Consider the following 21,987-nt stretch of genomic DNA (forward strand, 5'->3'; position numbering starts at 1 on the left):
CCGGGCGGGGAAAAAATTCGGCCCAGTTGAACAGTCTTAGTTGAGAGCGGTGAGTGTAGTTGCACTCTTTCTTAAGATGAGATGAAGAAGTTGTAATGTGTTGATGGCAATTGGAATACCTGGTAGAGAAGTTATTAGTAGGTAACAAAGGATGGAAACCCCAACTTTACATAAAATTGAAACATCAAGTATGGAAGATACTCATTGCTTTACCAAAAGTTAGCTTTTAATTTAACCACATTTACAATTAAAATGTCCGAATCCAACGTGTTGATTCTTTTGCCCATGTTTTTGTGTTTCATCATTCATGCATATACTGCATCTATTATAATGGAATTCTTTTAAGGTCCCTACCTCATTCTCTTGTATTCTTCATTTTAAATTTGATGAAAATCCTTAGTTAAAAAATAAAAAAATTGTCTTTATTTCTATTATTTGGCATTTTTGTCATTCAGTTCAAAATTTAAGTTACAATTCATCCCTAATTAAATAGAAAAAAAAAAGAGACGTATATAACGTTATAGGTTGGATATAAAAAGTCTTAAAAAGAGTAAAATACAAAAATGGTACCTATTATTTTTATTATATTTTTTTTTTCTCAAATTTTCTAAGTTACCCACTTGACTTATCAATTAAAAAAAATATTTAATTTACAAAAAAAAAATTAAAAAATAGACTAGACGTTGTTACGATATATCAGATTATCAATTATTTTTTATTATAAAATAAATTTAACCTATTATGTAAAATTATTTTAATTTATAAATTTTTTTATATAAAAAGATATTTATAATTATAAATTATATAAAGTAAGAGAAATGCTTTGGGTCCCGAATTTGGGACCTAAAACATGTCCTGAATGGGATTTTTTTGTTTTAAATTTTTTTTTTATTGAATGATAAAAAAACATTTTTTAATGATATTATAAATTTTTTATTTTTTTAAAAAATGTTTATGATGATTAAAAAATATATGAAAAAAAAAAAAAAAAATTTATCTTTTCGGGACATGTTTTGGGTCCCGGGACCCGTAGCAGCACTCATAAAGTAATTATTTTAAAATAAATAAATAAAATATAAAATTTATTGGAGCGACAAGTTTGACCGTTGAATAGTTATAATTGGAAGAACAAATAATGACAGCCCTATCAACTCAACCGCAGACGCTTCGCAAAACTAAAACCCTTTCGAAAACAATTGTCTGTCTGCACCAGCCGCCGTTCCTCCGTTTCCGACACATACAACTCCTCCACACACATCTCTGCTATAATGGCAGCCGTCACCCACCATCCCTTTCTCTCCTCCAAACTCCGGCTAACCACCAAGCCCAATCCCAGCCGTATTGGCCCCACAGCGGTGCGCATGTCCCTCCAGGAGACGGCGCCTTCGCTCGCGGTCGTTGGCGTCACTGGCGCCGTGGGTCAGGAGTTTCTCTCGGTGCTCTCTGACCGCGACTTCCCCTTCCGCTCCATCAAAATGCTTGCTTCCAAGCGCTCCTCTGGGAAGCAACTCACCTTCCAGGGCCGCGACTACACCGTCGAGGAACTCACTGCAGATAGCTTCGACGGCGTCGACATTGCTCTCTTCAGTGCCGGCGGGTCCATCAGCAAGGAGTTCGGGCCGGTCGCGGTGGAGAGGGGAACCATAGTGGTGGACAATAGCTCCGCGTTTCGGATGGAGGAGAAGGTCCCATTGGTGATACCGGAGGTGAATCCAGAGGCCATGGATGGGATCAAGCTCGGAACGGGGAAGGGGGCACTTATTGCCAACCCCAACTGTTCCACCATCATTTGCTTGATGGCCGCCACGCCTCTTCATCGACGAGCCAAGGTGAGACTTTATACATTTGGGTTTATTTGCTTCGTCTTTTTGATGCACTGTATGCACATGTGAATTGAAACAGGTTTTTCTGTATTGATATTGCTGTAGGGATTCATCTAGTCTCTGTTTTTAGCGTAAGAAGCGCATTTTCAACTATCTTGTTTATTTGACTGGGATTAGTGATTCAGCTTTCTAACCAATTATTCTTTTCATTTCGTAAATTTGTGAGTGTTTGGAAAGTGTTAGTTTTTGGGGAGATAGATCTTTTATTTCTACGCTCAAGAGGTACATCTTACAGGCATGCGGTGTTATTCGAATATCGTGATAAAGTAATTTTATAAGAGTCGCAGGAGAATTTCGGTTGGCTTGAGTAGGGTTTAATTTTAGAAAAATGATCTTTTATTGCGGTTGCACTTTTATTCTAATTTTTCATTTTATTATTGTATATTTCCTAACAGGTATCAATTTTATTCAAATTTTGGAGTCTTGTGGTAATCGAGCTAATTAGAGTGATGATAAAAATGCAACCTTTTTGTACAACTATTTTACAACTGCATTTTAAATGGAGGGCATTTTTATAAAATTGAGTTGTTGGAGTATCATTATTTTATAAAAATACCATCCATTTAAAAGAGTCACAAAAAGTTGCAAAAGAGTTGTGTCCCTTCCACTACTCTTATAATTATGATTCATTGTTGGGGTTGTGTTTCTTTCACGATTTTAAGAAAATAGTGAATGCATCAAGCAAGTTACCTTTAGTGGTGTTTCTGCAGCATACTGTTGCATGTTTCACCACGTCTCAAAATCCGCTTACTTTGTTGGTCATTGAGTATTTCAGGTACAACGCATGGTTGTTAGTACGTACCAGGCCGCCAGTGGTGCTGGTGCTGCTGCAATGGAAGAGCTTGAGCTGCAAACTCGCGAGGTTTTTTTCTCTTACACCATTTCATTGTCGTTTTGCAGTTTAACATTTATTTCCACGGGAAGTGGATCAATCCATCCCCGGGTTATTTATTCTAAAAGGATTGTTTCCCCTTTTTTATAAGGTCCTGGAAGGCAAATCACCAACTTGTCAAATCTTCAAGCAACAGGTCTGTCAATTTGTTGTCGCAGAATACCTGCTTTTATGACGGATCTCATATTCTATTCCATCTTTTCCCTACCTCTGAAAGACTTTCTCCATCTGCAGTATGCTTTTAATTTGTTCTCGCACGATGCACCTGTCCTGTCAAATGGATACAATGAAGAGGAAATGAAATTAGTAAAAGAGACGAGGAAAATATGGGTAAGTATCGAAATGGTATCTTTTACTTCATTCTTAATATCATCTTATCAGTGATAGGTTGAGTTACTGCAATTTCCTTTGGTGGATGGGAGAACAAGTCTCTCTGGTCTTATACCAAATGATTCTTGTACATTTTTCAGAATGACAAGAATGTTAAAGTGACTGCCACATGCATACGAGTTCCTGTTATGCGTGCACATGCTGAGAGTGTAAATCTTCAATTTGAGAACCCCCTTGATGAGGTAATGATGTGATCCTCTGAATTATAAACCGCATTATTCTTGTTGATTTTTCTTTATGATAATATCTGTTGATAGAACAGATTTGATTTGTTCTCTTTTAAATATCATTACTAGGGAAAACATAAAAATTGAGGTGGATGATATTTTATGCAATGTTCTAAATATATATATATATATATTTTATGCAATGTAGGTCTTTGTTGTGTTCATTTTCAGGGATGGGTTCATTTGTAATGGGTCATTTGTGTTTCTTGCATTTTTTTTTTTTAGAGTTATTTGGTTTTATAACAAGGGGATTCTTATTTCTGCCGATGGTACATCAAACTAGCTTGAAGAAATGAGCGATTAGATGTACTGACCAATTCAATTTTTCTTCTTTGGTCAGTATTGATATCATGAAACATGAATAAAGGATTGGTATGTTTTGCTTGATTTGGTGCCTGCATGTATGCTGCTTGTTTGTTTTTCATTTTTCATTTTTTGTTCTTTCTGTATTAGCATCTTTCCTTTTCCTCTCTTTGAAAAGGAAAATAATTGATATAATTACCAAGGGTGTTATAACTATCCAGTTTAGTACCTCGGTAGTGCATTTTGCATCTTTTCTTATATAAAAGAAACTATCTCATTGAGTAGTTGCCCTCATAAAATTGCTTTTCCTGAATATTGGACTTTTCAGCATGTTATTATGTACAAAGTAGTCGGCTGCAAATTTGAGTTGCCTTCTGCAGTTCCTTTTTTCACTTTTTAAGTTGCCGATGTTTGGTGGTCGAGAAAGAAGCGGTTTATCACACTCCAAATCCTTTGCATGGGGTCCCTATGCAAAATCCTAAGCATCCTACGCATTGATGGTCCTATGATTGCTGCACAATAGTGGGGGTTTTCTCCCTCCCTCCCTCCTCCCTCCCATCGTAGAGTCATTTTGGTTATCATCCCATTTGATCTTTGGAAAGAGATTTTGGAGAATTATAAAGAATTTCTACTTGAAGGTCCAACTCTTAATTCATTGAGTTTCTCTGTTGTCCAGGACACAGCCAGGAATATTCTGAAGAATGCTCCTGGTGTAGTGGTTATTGATGATCGGGCATCAAATCTATTCCCTACTCCATTGGAGGTGTCAAACAAAGATGATGTTGCAGTTGGCAGGATCCGCCGCGATGTGTCTCAGGAGGGGAACCATGGGTGAGACTAATTTATAGGCGATATTGTTTCAATCATTATCTCTCTGCTTTGACAAACCTTAATACTAATGGAATACTTCCAAGCAGGCTGGAAATTTTTGTCTGTGGCGATCAAATACGCAAGGGAGCAGCACTCAATGCAGTTCAGATTGCTGAGATGTTGCTATAGTCCACCAATTGTTTCGAGTGATGAGATTTCAATTATGGATTTACCAGCATGGTGAGATAAGATGCTTTTAGTTTTTCTTCATGTAGTTTTCAGATGCGGATATCAGGGATATTGTTCCTCATGTTGAGTTGAGAAAAATGAGTGATCTTGTTTAGTGTAACCTCTAAATGTCTAAATCATGTTCATCATGTTCACCGTAGGCTTCATTAAGTTGCTTGATGTTTTCTGTTTAAACTGAAATTATATCCCTGACCAATCCTTAATGGGAAGATTTTGTAGTAATAATTTATGTTTCAGAATCAGAGATACCCTGGAATCTCTTACTGTTGCTTTGGATACGTAGGCGATGAGTGTTGGTCTCCAACACTATGCAATTGTTGTTAAAATATGTGAATTTTGTCTACCACAATCTGTAAATTCCTTGCACTTACAATACCAGAATTTTGCCGGAACCAAGGTAGGTTAGTTAAGTGTGATATTTGATTGAATTTTACATGTGATTTTGGTATTTTCAGTCAGGTTAGTGGAAAATTGATATGAAAACTGGCAGGCTAGTCAGTCACAATATCAATGTAACTAAATATTCTTCCGAGATGGATGCCTGCATCAGCATGTTTATAAGATAATAAATGAATTAAATCAGTCGTAAATCACCCCATGAATGGTGTCTAGTGTCTACCCTTCTCAAGCAAGGAACTTCCTGGGGTTTTTCAAGCTACTCCAATTTTTTAATTTTTCAATTTTAATTTTAATTTTTTTATATAGATTCTATGTGTATGAAATTTGAATTATTCTATTTTCTTTTTATTCTTATTTAAAGAAAAATCTACGTGAAAGTAATATTTCTCTCCTCCTATATAGATTCTAGTATAATAAGTTAATAACACATAATACTAATTTATTAAAATATAATAACATTTAATTAGACACTAAAAAGTCTAGTATAGAAATAAGGTATAAATAAGTTAGACACCAGTATAATATAATAACATGTAATATTATAGTATAATAATGTATAATTAGACACTAAAAATAATATGTAATACTATAGTATTATAACATGTAATTAAACATTATAGTATAAGTGCATGTTTGAGATTGTGGTGGGAAATATAGTTTATAGCTTTAGGACTTATAGCTTATAACTTAATAAGTTCTACTATTAAAAAGTTATTTATTGTTTGGTAATTATATATTTAAAGTACTTTCAAACATATTACGTTTGTTTGGAAACAAATTTAAAAAGTGATTTTTGATGTAGAAATTATAATTATTTGAATTTTTAAAGATTATGATAATATCCTTGAAAGTTTGAAAGTTGTAATTATCTAAAAATTGCATTGATATTTTCGTCCATTGATAGTCTTTTTAAAATTCGAATCACGTTCCGTATTATCTGGAAAAGCATGTTTGAGGAAAATCATCAAAATATAACTTTTTAGCTTATTTGAAATTAAAAGTGTTTTAATATATAACACTCAAACAATTTAATTTTTCTATTAAAGAACTTTTAAGACTATTTAAGCACTTTTTGAGGTTCCTTCCGCAATCCCAAACAGCCCTAAGTCTAGTATAAAAATAAGTTAGATATTAATATAGAAATTAATTAATAGTGAATGATTTAATTTTAGTTTTTAATTTTTTGGAAAAATTCAAATTTGAAACACCACAAAATTTATTTTAAAATGGATTAAATATGAAGGTAAAAAAAAGTTAAAGCTGAAAACCTAAATCCCACTCCACTTCGACAAGTCAAAGTTGCAATCGGATCAGAGTCTACACAAGTTCAAATCATACTCGAAATTAAGATCTGAATTTTGACAAAATTAGAGTCGGATTTAGAGTCTGACTAAGTCAGCTCACACCCATATCCCTCATAGTGGGAAAATTTTACATCATGCTGAAATATATGTTAATACGATGGCTTCTGCTATCCTTTGCCTTGTAAAAGAAAAGGTTTTAAAAAAGTTGAAGGAAAAATCTGGGTATTAGCCGATTGTTGGGCGCACCTCACACTCCATGTGGCAGACTAGGTTCACTAAAAGTGAACTGGTCTTGCACCTACTCCCAATCCCTTTGGGTCCCGAGCCCCTCTCCTCCCTCCTTTTGCTGCGATTTTGAGTTCCTGAAGCCCCCCAATTCCTCTGCTGCAATTTCGAGTTCGGCTCCCATCCCAAAGCCCCAAACCCGTTTGGCTCTTCCCCCTGATATCTGCAGCATGGGTAAGGAAAGTTAGTTCAAGGAAGACAGTTTATTAGGTCTATCACAGCTTTCCTGGTTATTGCCACAACAAATGGGATCGAAGCCCAATTTTTTTTACCCTTTTTTCACTCAAACATTAATATATTCACCTTCTGCAACAAAGCTCATATCTTTCTTTCTTTCTTTCATTTTTGGTGGCAGATACAATTGTAAAATACATTCTCAACATTTTCAACCCAAATAGAGTGATATAATAGCAATAGAGCTTAAAGACCGAAGTAAAAATACAAAAGGGAGTTACCTCTTGTTGCTGAGCAGCTGGGACGCAAAACAAAGTACATAGGGCTGGGCATAAGGAGGCCCACGAGTGGCGCTGGGGAGATTCAGGTTGGGTGGCGTTGGGTGGCAACAAGGTTGGGTGGCGACGAGTCGTGGGTTCTGAGCGACGAGAGGGACGGCGACGATTCGCGGGTGTTGGGTGAAGATTCACAGGTGCTGGGTGATGGGAGGGAGGGCGACGCGAGATGCTTTCAAATGCGAAAATAGTCAGTATTCCAAATGCTTGATTCAGGAGGGAAAAAAAAAAAAAAAAAAGAGAAACACTTTGCCTTCCCAAAGTGACATTGATCGATGGTCAAAATTCTTTTGTTTTTTTTTACTTAATGATTAAGGAAGTGATTTTAAATGTATTGGTGTATTTTTTTATTTTTTAAATGTATTTAAATATGTAAAAAAATGTGAAAAGATAAAAGAGAAAAAAAAAAGAATTTATGCTGGGCGGTAAGCCCAGAGGTCAAAATGGGGCGGCATAGTAGCTGCACCCAAAAAAAAATTCTAGAGTGTGGTGTAAATGATGAATAGTAACGAATCCGTAAAAAACTCGGGTTGCTACCTATCTTATAACATCCGTATATGGCAGGTAGCACTGTAGCAACCCTAGATGTAATAAGCTTTTCTAATGATTCCTCGTTAAAATAGTTCGTTAAACCATCTAATCAAGTAATCGGTTTCACTATCCTTTCAATAAGAAGGCAATGATCCTTTGGTCCAATGGAATCACCACCAATTCCAATTTATGGGCTATCTAGGTATTAAGCCTATTACCCCAATTTCTTAGGGCAGTTGTAACCCATGCTTTGGTTAGTAGTACAGCTCCTATGGTTGTGGTTAGATGGGAACCTATACTTGAGTGGTGCAGAGTTAATTGGGACATTTTTGTTCAAGAGGATTCTACTAAGATTGGGATTGGTGTGGTGATAAGAAATTATCAAGGGGATGTTCTTGCAACAAAAGGAAAACTTTGAGTTATTGCACTTCTCCAATTGTAGTTGATGCAAGGAGAATGGTTGAAGCTGTTAGACTATGTATGGCACTTGGATCGAATAAGTTTATCTTAGAAAGAGATGCTACCAAAGTAATACAAGCTTTTACAGTCTAGTGAAATGGAATCTAGCTCTTTTGGTAGCCTTACTGCAGATGCTAGAAAGCTTTTGGCACAAACTGTAGAGTGGCAAATCAAGCATGTTAAGAGAGAGACTAATATGGTGGCTCACCATTTGGCCAAAGATCGGTGCTGTCACAAAATTGTAGGAAATCATTGATATCGGTTATGTTGATCAATGTATGAATTCTGTTATACTGACAGATTGCCAACTGTTATCTACTTAATGAAGTATGTGATTGCCAACTATTCCTTTTGTGTGCAAACGCCGCACACTCATTTTGAAAAAGTATAGGATCCATAATTAAAAGTAGCAGTTCTTCTGTATACAGGTAATTTCGTGCAAGAAAATGATCACAAATCTGACGTGGCTCGTTAGCACTTATTTTATTGAAAAGAAAAGAAAAGAAAAAAAAAGAGAAAAAAACAAAGAAAAAAGAAGAGGACTGCTCCTATGAAAAACTCGTGTGCAAACTTCAATCCAGATCCAATTGACTTGTAGGAGGTGTGGCTTTGTTCCTGAGTTATTAATAACTTACTCCTTATCTCTACAATATTTTTCATATAATTTGAATGGTTCAGTTGAGGATCAAGATTAGGGAGCATGTGCGAGATTATTTAAGCATAGTAGATTTAGCATAAAAGGATGCTATGGTTATTGGAGCATTCTATTTAGTAAATTTGTTGTGCTCTAATGATGTGGTATATTGAGATGTTGACATTTATATTAAGACTTTGTGGTATTCCTAGTAAGTTATTTTGGAGTAGTTGATTTGAAACAAGGAGTTGTATGTGTCATTGAAACTTTGGAGTTTATGACTGTATGTTTGGGAGATGATTTTAGGTAATAGGACATAACTCTCTGACCCTCTGGGTACATGGTGTTAGACCTTCACAGTGGAGTGATTAGATAGAGCTATTGTAAATCAAGATTGGATCATTACTTTTGGAAAAACTTAAGAAGAGGATTAAAATTCGGTTTCTTATCACAATCAAATCTTGCTTTGTGTTCAATCAATAAGTAGTGATTCTCAGTATTGAATGAAGTTATGTAGATATGAGGCATGCTGGAATCTAGATGAAAAATGCAGAGAAGTTATTCTAAATTGTTGGGGACCAAGATGCATAACACTTTGATAGTCTGGTAGCCTTAACATCTCTTTGAGTAATTGTAGATCAGCTTTGAAAGGTTGGAGTCGAGACAAATATGCAGATGAAATGAGACAATTTCGAGTATTGGAGGCAAAGCCGACGATATTACAGAATGATAGAACTCAAGATTTAATGGATGAGTTAAAAGAGGTACAACTTGTAATGAATGTGCTACTAGAAAAGGATGACATGAGATGCAAGCAAAGGGCAAAAGTTGATTGGCTAAAGTATGGAGATCGTAGCACTAAGTACTACTACACTTGTGCCAAGTAGAGAAAGTTAACTACATCTGTAAGATTGAAAGTGAGAATGAAATTTTGTAGTAAGACGAGAGTGGCATACAAAATGACTTCTCATAGTATTTCTCTAACATTTTTATTTCATCCAAACCCATGGGTATTAATGCTTGCTTATTAGTCCTTGAAAAGATAGTAACTTATGATATGAATGATACTTTGACCAAAATCTTCAAGGCATAGAAGTCATAATGGCTATATTTCAGATGTCTCCGTACAAGTCACCTGGTCCATATGGTTATGCTCCATAATTTTTTCAAGCTGATTGGGAAGTTGTTGGAGATAAGACATGCAAGAGTGTTTTACAGTTTCTTCGTGATAGAGATTGGTTGCTTTTGGATGTTGAACTGAGTTAAGTTGAGTTAAGATGAAAGTTGAATAACATATTGTTAGAATATTATTTTGTAATATTGTTATTATTTTAGGATTTGAAAAAGTTGAATTGTTTATTATATATTTGTATTGAAATTTAAAAAAGTTATAATAATTAGATACGATAAATTGAGATAGGTTTGAGATCCAAACTAACCCACATGTCCATCAATGAAACTTTCATAACTCTTATCCCAAAAACCAGAGAGCCTGTCAACTTAACAGACTACCATCCCATAAGTATTTGTAATATACTCTATAATATTATACACAAAGTTTTAGCCAATTGACTCAAGCATAATTTGCCTCATGTTATGTCGAAAAATCAAAGTGATTTTATTCCGAGTTTCCGAATTATTGACAATGTGTTAGCTGCATATGAAACAATACTTCCCATGAATTCTTGCTTACAAGAGAAGGAAGGTTATATTGATCCTCTTGGCTCTTGATCTTATGATTGACTCATTTAAAACTTGCAAAAGATCTTTAAGACAAGGCCCACTTTGGTTCCCATCATTCCCCCTCTCCTCAAAATGAAACCCTAGAATGCCCCATCTTCCAAAAGTACCCCTGAGTGAACAGTGCCGCAGCTACAGTACGACGCTACAGTAACTCGGCTACAGTAACCCTAGCCCTAATTCAATAAAATAATAAATTTCTCAACATGCCCTTGTATAGGCCCCCTTAAGTGCTTCTCATAATAAACCCAATTATTCTAAACTAATAAAATAGGTCCGAATGATGGGAACCAAAGTGGGCATTGTCTTAAAGATCTTTTGCAAGTTCCAAATGGGTCAATCACAAGATCAAGAGCCAAGATAATCAATGGAAGGATTGATGCAATCCACTTGGGACGAGTTTAGCAAGAGCCAAACATTCAAGATGGGTTTGAAGGATGAAGATCAATATTTGATTGATTTGATTAGCTATGGAGGAGGGTAACAACATGACTTAAAGGCTCTGGGCACTTGAAGACTTTCATCTCATTTAATTCATTTAAAGGACCAATTTCAAGAGGTATGGTCCAGGTTCCTCTTCTATTCTTTGCTGTTGACTGTTTGCTTTTCATCAAAACAAACTCTTTGGAGTGGAGTAAATTGCATGACATCTTAGCATGTTCTGAAAGGGCATCTGGTCAGTAATTTAATTGTGATAAGACTTCAATCCATTTCAACAGAAACACAGACAGAGAAGTTAGAGACAATACTCAACATATTTCAGGAATTCGATCTACTAGCAGCTTTGAAAAGTATCTTGGCTTACCATCTATGATGGGAAGAAATAAAATCAATTCTTTCAAAAGTATTACAGATGGAATTTGGGGGATGATAAGCTGTTGGAAATCTAGATTTATATCTTGGACTGGGAAAGTAATTTTTCTCAAAGCAGTCATCCAAGCAATTCCAACATATTGCATGAGTATATTTTGATTGCCTAAAACTCTTTATTCATAAATAAGATGATGTAGAGGTTTATTGGAGAAATATGAAAATCGGTAGAGCAAAGAAAAAAGGAGGCCTGGGTTTTTCCGAGAACTAGAAAATTTTAATATTGTTCTTCTACCAAAACAATTTTGGAGGCTACTGCAAATACGGCCATCATCACTGCCTGCCAAGATTATCAAAACCAAATGCTTTCCTCATTCATCACTTTTTGAGGTAGCATTTCCTAAAAATGCTTCTTATGCATGGAAGAGTATTTTTTCAGCCCGATAATTGTTTATAGAAGGATTGCTGTGGAGAGTAGGAAATAGAAAGAGTATCCGTATTTGAAAAGATAGATGGACTCAAAGACCTATCAACTTCTCAATACATCCACCAGTGCAGATGTAGTTGAAATGATTTTAAATCATTGCCTCAACCCTCTAGCTGGTGAAGATAAGTTACTAATGAGAGGTTTTCTGTGAGAAATGCATACCATCTTCAGGTAGATTTGTGTAGCAGAACCCCCGGGTTCTCCTTACATACAAACGACCCACTTCCTTTAATAAGCTTTTCCAATCATTTGGACATGTGTAAGGCTATATGATCCAATGGTTAGGTGTTGCTCCTACTCTTTAGACTCGTAAACCAGTTATTGATTGGTGCTAAAGGGGCTGAGTTTGTAGAAAAATAAGTGAAGAAATGCTAGCTTGATGTGCTCAGCATCTTCATGTCCCTCCTTGAGTGAAGTCTCGTCATAGTTACAATTATGTGTCATCATCATGGTGGGAATATGAGCCAAGCTTGGGCCTCAAGCTTCATTTAGTTGTAGCCTAACTTGTTCCTCGAGTTCGCTCGTTTGGAGAGTGAGATGAGATGATAATTTTGTGAATAGTAGTAAGATAATTTGTGAATAGTAGTGAGATAGTTTGGGTTTGATATTTTTTGGGTTTTGGGAAATGAGAGAAAAAAAAATGAAAAAAATATATTTTAAAGTTAAAATATTGTTCGAATATAGTTTTATAATATTATTTTTGTTTGAGATTTGAAAAAGTTGAATTGTCATTATTTTTTATTTAAAAGTTTGGAAAATTTGTAATAATTAATTTGAAAAAGTTATAATAATTAGTTTGAAAATGTTTGTATTTAAATTATGTTTGAGAATAAAATAAGATGAGATGAGAATTTTGAAATGAGGTCTATTTCCAAACAAGCCGTTGTACCCAAACTTGTGCCTTAAACTCCATTAAGTTGTAACCAATCTTGTCCTCCAAGAGTTTCTCTAAGCTTTGGCCTCAAGTTTCCTTCAAGTTGGGCCTAAATATGGGCCTTGGGTTGGGCCTCACTCTGGATTTCAAGTTTCATTTAGTTGGGCCTTATCTTGGACTAAAATGTTTACTAAGTTAGACCTAACCTTGGGCCTTTTCTTGAAAAGTTTAGACCTCAAAGTTCTACTAAATTTTGGCCCATTTCTTACCAATCTAACCGAGTTAATGAGAACCAGTTACAATTTTCATTGAGGTGGCAAGTCCTCCTATGCCACGTGTTTTCCTACTGTTGACCACTAGGCATCACATTTTCTCAAATCATTTCGTTAAATTATGATCAAATGAGTTAAAAAAGGGAATGATTATTGAACCGATGGTTTACCGATGGATTGACAGATGATTTTTTATTTTATTTTTTAAAATTTTTTTATTTAATAATTAAGAAAGTGAATATTATTTCATTTTTGTATTTTTTTATTAAAAAAAAGTATTTAAAAATGTAAAAAAAATATTTAAAAGAAATGAAAAAAAAAAAAAACTTTAAAAATACACTGCATCGGTTGGGACCATCGGTCCCAGTAGCACTATCCCTCGAAAAAATCCAAAAAGTTTGGTTCCCTCAAGGATTATAAGCCTTCATCACTTGCATGACCTTTGTCATCTTAATCCCGACGGCAACACCTCCGTTTTCGGAGGGTTCCTTAATTTTTTATTTATTTTTAATTTTTTTAATTTTTTAATTTTTTTCCAAACGCTGCTTACTCAAGACAACGAGCTCAATTGATTTGAGTCAACCCTTGCGCAGCAAGAAGGAAGACCCCCCAGCTCTCCTCGTTGCCCAAGTTTTCACTTTTTCCCTATAGATTTCTTCTCAGTTTCATCATTATTCTTTTTTGGTCCTACCCTTCGGGAGCAAGAAGGAATCATGGGTAACAAAGTAACACAGACAATACCCACAAAACAGATCATTTCCATAGGCCCCACCAACGCGTTAACTGCCAAAGAAGGCTTAAGAAAACTTCGGCTGGGGGTAGTTTGTTAACAGTCATCTTTTGGCGCCACAGACTGCTCTCGTCCATATATAGTTTGCTCACGAGCCTTGGTTTTTTTCCACACCAGCAATTCTACACTCAGTGCTTTCCTCTCAGGTCAGGCTCTCATTTCTCTCAGCAACGCCTGTTCTTCTCCTCTCCTAGATAATGTATCATTGAAGCCTTTGTCAGCCTGATGGTTTTGAGTATATATATTGCTATGAAAACTGAATGTTGGGTGGTTTCAGATTGGCTTGAATTGTCCTTTTGCTTTTGCATTATGGTGTTTTTGATAGCTAGTTTCTTTCAAATGCAGTAATATGTATCTAATTGTCAAATGCATGTGTTCTAGTTTTCTTAGTTGACTCTGTTTGCTCTGTGTAATGAGTATTTTCAGAAAACAAAGTGTAAAATTTGTAAGAATGGTTTTGAGGAGTTCCATGGATAAAGAAGCAGTGAAAATGCTAATCGCAAGCTTGATCTACTTGTCTTTAAACTAAGTTGTCCTCGGTAAATGTATCTCAAAGAAGAGATCCACTTTCACCAATGATCATCATACAGAGATGTCTCTTATGGTAAATTTTTGTCTGCATTTCCAAATTAAATATAAATATGTAGGTAATAATATCAAGGCAGTGCATTGAATTTTTTTATTTTCTGTAATGAAGCATTCAAGTTCTAAACTCTGTTATTTTTTTCCCTACTATTGTCCATACTGAAACTGCAGTTGAAGCTTGGGACTCAAACTTTGATATTGTACCAGAGCCAAGGATCTTTCTATACAGCATGGATAATATAGTGCTGCGCTTTGGAAATCAGGTTTCGAGGGATAATTTTTCTGTGCTCTGGAAGCAGGAAGGTGTCTTTGGGAAATTTGATTTCAAGATGAGAAGATTGTATTTCCTTTTTTCCCATCTTTCCGTAGAATACAAGTTTGAAATCTCCTATGAGAACATTAGGAGGATTGAGCTATATCGTCCACGTGTTCAAGCAACAAAGTTTCTTCTCATCCAGGTTAGTTGGTGAAAAATTTAATTCAAAATAACAGTTCATCAAGAGTAATACTAGATATAATTGCAAATCCTGCGCACTCTCCCTAAAAGAAGTGGAGTCCATAATTTTAAAGTAGATTTTTTCATGTGAGTAACAGATTTGTTTACTTTTTTCAAAGGGTGTGCATGAATATTGCACACCCTAAGACAATACAAATAATTTTCCTTTCATCAATTACGTACTATGTAGTTCATATAGGCATACAAAGCTAATCATCTTGTCTCTCTTATATGGATAGGTTACTACTCTTTCTTATCAACACTCTTCGAGTAATTGATATCATCTATTTAATGAAAAATATATATTTTTCAACCATATAACACCAGGATCAGTAGGTCTTTAGTTGGAAGAAGAAACTTGTAGCCCTTTCCAGTTTCTTGTTATGGGTTGATATCATGTGTATAGTCTTTACATACTTGAATAAAATATTTGTTTCCACAATTCTGTGATCTCATTCTAGTTACAAATAATTTCATGTCAACATTACATATGTTCATACCTTGGAATTAATAATTTTTGTGTTGAAATTGCTACTTTTACTTTTTTCACTAAATGAGTTCTTGTTTATATTCCTAGTTATTCGGAGCTCCAAGGGTTTATGAGAAAGATGTATCTGATGGTCAACGTTTTGAGTGGGTGCGAGGAGTTGATTTCACTCCATCCAGCTGCATTGGCCAATCTTATGCTCTATGTTTGGAGCTTCCAAATAAGCTTCGGCTTCCGAAATTGCACCTTGATTTTGTCCATTATGAAGAAAATGAAGACCGGCTTGAATTGATGGAAGGTTCTCCTTTCTCATGCAGTTCAGGTCTTGTGCCCATTGTGAATCCACCCACAGGCTTTGACCTGCCATATAATATCTTATTTAAGATCAATTCCTTAATTCAGCATGGGTGTGTTCCTGGGCCAGCAGTTGATGATGATTTTTATCGGTTGGTCGATTCTAAGAGAATCAAAGTTGAGCACATAGAATTTGCCCTGGACAAACTTTTTCATCTGAAAGATTGCTGCTATGAACCTGTGAAATGGCTCAAGGAGCAGTACAAAGGATATGCCACATCCACACGACTTCCTAGAACTACTGCTATTTCTTTGGATGATGGGCTCGTATATGTACACAGGGTTCAAATTACTCCATCCAAAGTCTACTTCTGTGGTCCAGAGGTGAATCTCTCCAACAGGGTCTTGCGCAATTATCCTGAAGATATTGATAATTTTCTGCGTGTTTCTTTTGTTGATGAGGATTTGGATAAACTTCGATCAATAGCTTTATTTTTACGAGCATCTTCTTCAATTGAGGGAAAGGGAACAAGAGTTTATGAGAGAATAATATCCACTTTAAGAAATGGCATAGTTATTGGTGATAAGAAGTTTGAATTTCTTGCCCTTTCATCTAGTCATGCACGGGATAATTCTGTTTGGATGTTTGCTTCAAGACCTGGCTTGACTGCAGCAGATATTAGAGAATGGATGGGTGATTTTCAAGATATCAGGGATGTGGCAAAGTATGTTTCCAGACTCAGCCAATCTTTTTGCTCTTCTAGAGAAACTTCCAGTGTTGGTAGAGATGAAATTGAAGTTATTCCGGATATAGAAGTTAATAGTGGGGAAGCCACATATTGTTTCTCAGATGGCATTGGGAAGGTATCTGAAGAATTGGCTTGCAAAGTGGCAACAAAGTTAGGCTGCAACTTTGTTCCATCAGCATATCAGATTCGATATGGTGGGTACAGAGGTGTGGTGGCTGTTGATCCGACATCATCGACAAAGTTGTCATTGAGAAAGAGCATGTTCAGATACAACTCACTTGACACAAAACTCGGTGTTGTGGCATGGAGCAAGTTTCAGCCTTGTTTTCTGAATCGCCAGATGATCACTCTTTTGTCTAACCTTGGAGTGAAGGATCAAGCTTTTCAAAAAAGGCAAAGGGAGGTTATAGATCTACTGAATGCCATGTTAACAGATCCGTTGAGAGCACAAGAGGCACTGGAGATGATGTTCTCAGAAGACGTCACAAAAGTTTTGAAGGAAATGCTTTTATGTGATTACAAGCCAGATGCAGAACCATTTCTTTCAATGATGCTTCAAGCATTCCATGCATCCAAGTTGATGGACTTGAGGTTTAGAACTTGGATTTTTGTTCCAAATGGAAGATATATGATGGGATGCCTAGATGAAACCAGAACATTGGAATATGGTCAAGTATTTCTACAAGTTTCTCGTTTTAGTAGACAGCTTTGTAACCTGTCATCCCATATGTTTACTACCAGAAGTTCAAACCCAAATAACTACGTCATTGAAGGCGAGGTGGTTGTTGCTCGAAACCCTTCTCTACACCCAGGAGATGTGCGAGTCCTGAAAGCTGTTAATGTGCCTGCTCTACACCACATGGTGGATTGTGTTGTTTTTCCACAAAAGGGAAAGAGGTAAGTTTTTAAAATGCAATAGTTGGTAGTTCTAAAGCACGGAATCCTATTAATATGTGCACTCACTTGCACCAGAGATTACACCTAATCCTGTAGCAACATAAAATTCATCACATCCTATTAATATTCATGACTGCCTTTTTGTATTGTTATAATGTCTGTAGAGAAATCTAATGTAAACCAATCGGTAAAACAATGAAAACTATTATCCTTGAGTAGAATCTGCAATATATACGTCAGAATACCGTACAGTTAAACTGTCTTTTTGAATTGTATTGTAAAATATGCAATTTCTGAACATTCTAGATTCAGACTAAACTCTGTTTTTACATTGCTATTTCTCCCTATACTTATGACTTGAAAAGGATCCAAATTTGTTGGCATACTCTCGCCATTGCTTTTTTTTTTTGGTCACTTGCCTTGGCCATATACAATTACTCAAAAGTCATATTCCGCTTTATTTCTGTATACACTCTTTACTAACATGATTTGAAAATAATTGTGTTTAGACCTCATCCAAATGAATCTTCGGGAAGTAATTTGGACGGAGATATGTACTTTGTCTCTTGGGACCGTGATCTTATTCCTCCTCTTCAAGTTGAGCCAATGGAATATGTTGCAGCACCGACCACACAAGTTGATCATGATGTTACAATAAAGGTATCTAACCTCACATTTCCATGACCTTCTCCACAAACTTTCTTCCATAGCTAACATATAAAAGCCTCTAATTGTTGTCATGCAGGAAGTAGCGGAGTATTTCCCTAACTATATGGTCAAAGAAAACTTAGGAATCATCAGAATGGTCCACAGTGTTTTTGCAGACAGGGAGCCTCATGGGGTAATGAGCCATGAATGTATGGAGCTTGCAAAGCTACACTCAATTGCCATTGACTTCCCGGAAACTGGTATTGCAGCCGAAATACCTCCTCATCTATACATCAAAGAGTATCCCGATTTCATGAAAAAGGCTAATAAACGTAGCTACAGATCGAGATCTGTTATCGGAAAGCTTTTACAAGAAGTGGAAGCCATTGCACCCCGCACAAGTCTTGTGAAAGCCTTCACTTTGGAATCAGCAAAACTGCATTACGACCATGACATGGAAGTAGACGGCTTTGAGGTCTTTCTCAGTGATGCTTTCAGAAACAAAAGTGAGTATGATTACAAGTTGGGGAATTTGATGGATTATTACGGGATCAGAACTGAAGCTGAAATTCTAAGTGGCAATATTTTGAAAATGTCAAAACATTTTTTTGGGAAGAGGGATCTGGATGCAATTAAATATGCTGTAAAGTCGTTAAGAATGGAAGCCAGGACTTGGTTCAACGAGGGAAGTGATGCAGACAGTACTGGTAATGCAAAAGCAAAAGCATCGGCATGGTATCATGTCACATATCATTATACTTACTGGGGTCGCTACAACGAGGGATTGAATAGGGCTCATTTCCTTAGTTTTGCATGGTGCGTTTATGACCAACTAATTCAAATCAAGAAGGATAAATTGAGCTTAAAGGCTTTAAATCCGTCATCGCGGGAGCATCAATTCAGTCAATGATTTCATTTCTCTCAACTACTTGTATGAATGTGACAGCTGTTTGATATGACTACTATATTACCTTTGCTTTGTACTGTTATTGGTATTTACTTGTATATGCTCCAGGCAGATGTTTGGGGCTGGAGAATATATGTTTTAGTTTCTGTTGTGTTTGAATAGATTTCCAGTTTTGCTTCTTTTTATGATTCTGCAATATATAACAATTGGTTTGGAATGTTGATATGCTGTCGACAAGCATTGTGAGAATATAATGATTTTTTTTAATATAACAATGGTTTTAATATATCTTTCCGGGATTTCACGATGCTCCTAAGGTCGAAAGAAATTCATCCACTAAATTTTCAGTGGATGGTTACATCACCCCCATTCTACAATTATGAATAAATATTTCAATCATTATGTTTATATCTATATTTACTAATTGATTTTCAATGTTTTGAATACTTATGTAACACCCTCTTCCCTTAAGCTTGGAGTGCCATGTGTTTTTCATAAAAAATAACCTGGCAAGAGATATCATTTTAATAACATGAAATTAACATTTATTTCATAAAAGATTTGTCTATTAAAATGTCTTACAAAAATATTAAATGAATAAATTGAATAAAATTTTTGTCAAAAAAATGAATTTTATTCTAGAAAATCTGAAATTAAAACAATTGCTTTTTTTAATCCTGACTCGTGTTAATCATCCTTATCCGAGTGTTTAAAAAGATAAAATAAATTAAAATGAGTCGAAGACTCAATAAAAAATCTATCACAACGTAAAAATAATTAACGTAAGATTTTTATAAAAAATTTTATGTTGAGAGTTTAAACTTATGACTCTTCATACTGATATTTATTGTAAAACCCGTCCCAGCACGAAACTCCCATTCAATTATCTTTAATTTAATTTTCAGTTCTTTTATCATCAAGATGTAGGTTCAACTTTTTTTATCCAAAATAGACCCAAAGCCACGTGATCTCCTTCGCCCCCCTCGAAGTCGTTTCTTCCAGCCAACCGCCATGCAAGTAGGAAAAGCTCAACAATTGTTGCTTGCACGTAGGAAAATTTCAATAACCGTTGCCCATGCTCGTCGATCCCCCTTTTCCTTTTTCATTCCCCCACGCTTTTTCGGTTCCTTTCTTCACGTCGTGCAGCACCTACTATCAGCGCCAACGTAGGCTCCTTTTCTTGTCGATCGCTGCCTTCACGCCCTCTCTCTCTATCTGTCTAACTTCTCTGCACCACGTCGCAAGGCGCACCTACGAACGCCACCGTCCAACCACCACGGGACAGCCTCCACGGCCCAGCACCTTCGTGTCCTCATATACGGACCAACCGCTGCGCGCACTTCAACAGTCGGCAACAACCAACAGATTTGCACCGCTGCCCCTCACGTCCAAGAAGCAACTGACAAGCCACCTCAACGTACACTCAAGCCTTCGTCAGCCCTTTTCCGTCGCCTCAACCTTGCATCGAGAACCCCACGGCACCAGAGCTCCGTCGCGCCAACCAACCATCACCAACTTTCGTGGGAAGCAGAAACCGAAACTGCTCTGTTTTTAGCCCATAGAACAGAGCAATGCCTCCCCAAGCTTGCTGCGCGTCTCCTCACGTACCACCATGCATCACCAAGCAGAGCACCAGGACACGCACCTTGCACCACCCGGAACCACCATACCTAACCTGGAGCCGTCGTGAGTCACCATCACAGCACCTTCACCTCTCTCGGTTACTCTCTCTCTCTTTCACCGTCTCTCTCTCTCTCTCTCTCATCAGTGCTCAGCCGCCAGCTCCACCCGTGTCTCCGCCACCTCATAGCTGCTCTCACGGCGAGTTTTCCGTCGTACGGGTATCTGAGTCCAGTGTTTATGCTTCCCTGCAAACCAAGGTGGTTTTGCTCTTTACGTAAAGTTAGGGAAGATTAAATCTAAAATATTACGTTTTTGTCCCTTGAGTTACAAGCCAAAGTTTGAAGGTTCTTTTTAATTATATTAGTTGGTATAAAGATTAAAGAATTTACAGTTTATGCTTCGAAGATATCAAGTGAAAATCGATGTATTTGAGAGTTTATTATATTTTAGGGTTACAAGAGTTGTAAATTGTTTTAAAGGAAAAATATGTTACTTAGTATTTCAGGTTTAAGCTTTTATATACGTGTTTGATTGGAAATTTATGGCATTACGTAATTATTTTATAGGTGATAATTAATTTTTGTTCAGTACTGCTGTGGAGAAATTCAGAAACGTTAAAAATTTCAGGTAAATGGGATTTCTATGCTAGATTTTCATAAAAAGAAATGAACTGAGGTTGGTTTGTAAAAATGTACTTATTATTTTAAAAAGAAAATGTGAAAAACAACATCAGTATATGTTTTGCATTCACTCATGAGATACGTATGAAAGAGAAAAAAATGCTTTTGACATTAATAGAGTAGACATGAGTAATATTTGACATGTTTCTGAAATGTGCAAAAGAGCAAATATGATATCTGTAAATTTGTGTACATATGATATGAAAATGATTTAGGATTGTTTATGTAACGCCCTGGTCCCGGATGGATCGGAGAGTTACTACTTGTCACTCAAAATCCTGTCTCAACCATATAGTCATAGACTCCAAAGTTTTCAATAACATATACAACTCGTTGTTTCAAATCAATTAATCCAAAATGAATAATCTAAAACACCAAAAATCTCAAAATAAACCTCAACCTTCCCAAAATACCTAATTGAAAAAGCAAAACAGAATTATAGAATAAAATGTTCAGATAACCAAAGTACCATCTTTGTACTTATTCCATTATGCTCACGTAGCCTTTTACATGATTTTTAGTTTTGATCTCCAGTTGTATCATCAAAATATCTGAAAAATATTATGGAGATAAGTGATGAGTTATCAACAACTCAGTAAGTAGAGAACATATACTAGTATGTAAACATGAGCCTTTTAAGAAAGTTCAGAATGCAGAAACAAAACATTTCATTTTCATATACAGATCTCAGAAACGTATTTTCAAAAAATCAGAACGATTTTTCAATCTTTTCATACTCAAAAACCAACTATTCATATTTAAAGGCACTTTCA

At 36.0% G+C, this 21,987-nt stretch overlaps 2 protein-coding genes across 4 annotated transcripts; both read left to right on the top strand.

The window, feature by feature from the left end:
- The first annotated feature begins 1,145 nt into the window (after window positions 1-1,145).
- On the top strand, window positions 1,146-4,996 carry LOC108986474 (aspartate-semialdehyde dehydrogenase). The gene is made up of 7 exons (XM_018959100.2): window positions 1,146-1,829; window positions 2,659-2,745; window positions 2,867-2,911; window positions 3,010-3,105; window positions 3,246-3,347; window positions 4,372-4,526; window positions 4,613-4,996. Exons 1-7 carry the CDS (start codon window positions 1,269-1,271, stop codon window positions 4,692-4,694), a joined length of 1,128 nt encoding a protein of 375 aa, XP_018814645.2. The 5' UTR covers window positions 1,146-1,268; the 3' UTR covers window positions 4,695-4,996.
- An 8,602-nt stretch (window positions 4,997-13,598) lies between these two features.
- LOC108986463 (RNA-dependent RNA polymerase 1-like) lies at window positions 13,599-19,090 on the top strand. Of its 3 annotated transcripts, none has more exons than XM_018959086.2 (5): window positions 13,599-13,994; window positions 14,605-14,891; window positions 15,507-17,356; window positions 17,866-18,016; window positions 18,102-19,090. In XM_018959086.2, exons 2-5 carry the CDS (start codon window positions 14,664-14,666, stop codon window positions 18,912-18,914), a joined length of 3,042 nt encoding a protein of 1,013 aa, XP_018814631.1. In that variant the 5' UTR covers window positions 13,599-13,994; window positions 14,605-14,663; the 3' UTR covers window positions 18,915-19,090. The 3 variants fall into 3 exon arrangements, with proteins under 3 accessions (XP_018814631.1, XP_035542746.1, XP_035542745.1); XM_035686853.1 differs by having other exon boundaries at window positions 14,697-14,891; XM_035686852.1 differs by lacking the exon at window positions 13,599-13,994 and adding an exon at window positions 14,307-14,452.
- The last annotated feature ends 2,897 nt before the right edge of the window (window positions 19,091-21,987 follow it).

Source organism: Juglans regia, chromosome 16, assembly GCF_001411555.2.
Source record: "Juglans regia cultivar Chandler chromosome 16, Walnut 2.0, whole genome shotgun sequence".
In the NCBI taxonomy this organism is placed as follows: Eukaryota; Viridiplantae; Streptophyta; class Magnoliopsida; order Fagales; family Juglandaceae; genus Juglans; species Juglans regia.

Excerpts from the sequence above, each read along its gene's own strand:
- LOC108986463 (XM_018959086.2), top strand. The coding sequence starts at position 14,664 with ATGGATAATATAGTGCTGCGCTTTGGAAATCAGGTTTCGAGGGATAAT. Across the intron at positions 14,892-15,506 it reads CAAAGTTTCTTCTCATCCAG|TTATTCGGAGCTCCAAGGGT; the intron begins GTTAGTTGGTGA and ends TTATATTCCTAG. Across the intron at positions 17,357-17,865 it reads TTTCCACAAAAGGGAAAGAG|ACCTCATCCAAATGAATCTT; the intron begins GTAAGTTTTTAA and ends AATTGTGTTTAG.
- LOC108986474 (XM_018959100.2), top strand. The coding sequence starts at position 1,269 with ATGGCAGCCGTCACCCACCATCCCTTTCTCTCCTCCAAACTCCGGCTA. Across the intron at positions 1,830-2,658 it reads CTCTTCATCGACGAGCCAAG|GTACAACGCATGGTTGTTAG; the intron begins GTGAGACTTTAT and ends TGAGTATTTCAG. Across the intron at positions 2,746-2,866 it reads TTGAGCTGCAAACTCGCGAG|GTCCTGGAAGGCAAATCACC; the intron begins GTTTTTTTCTCT and ends CTTTTTTATAAG.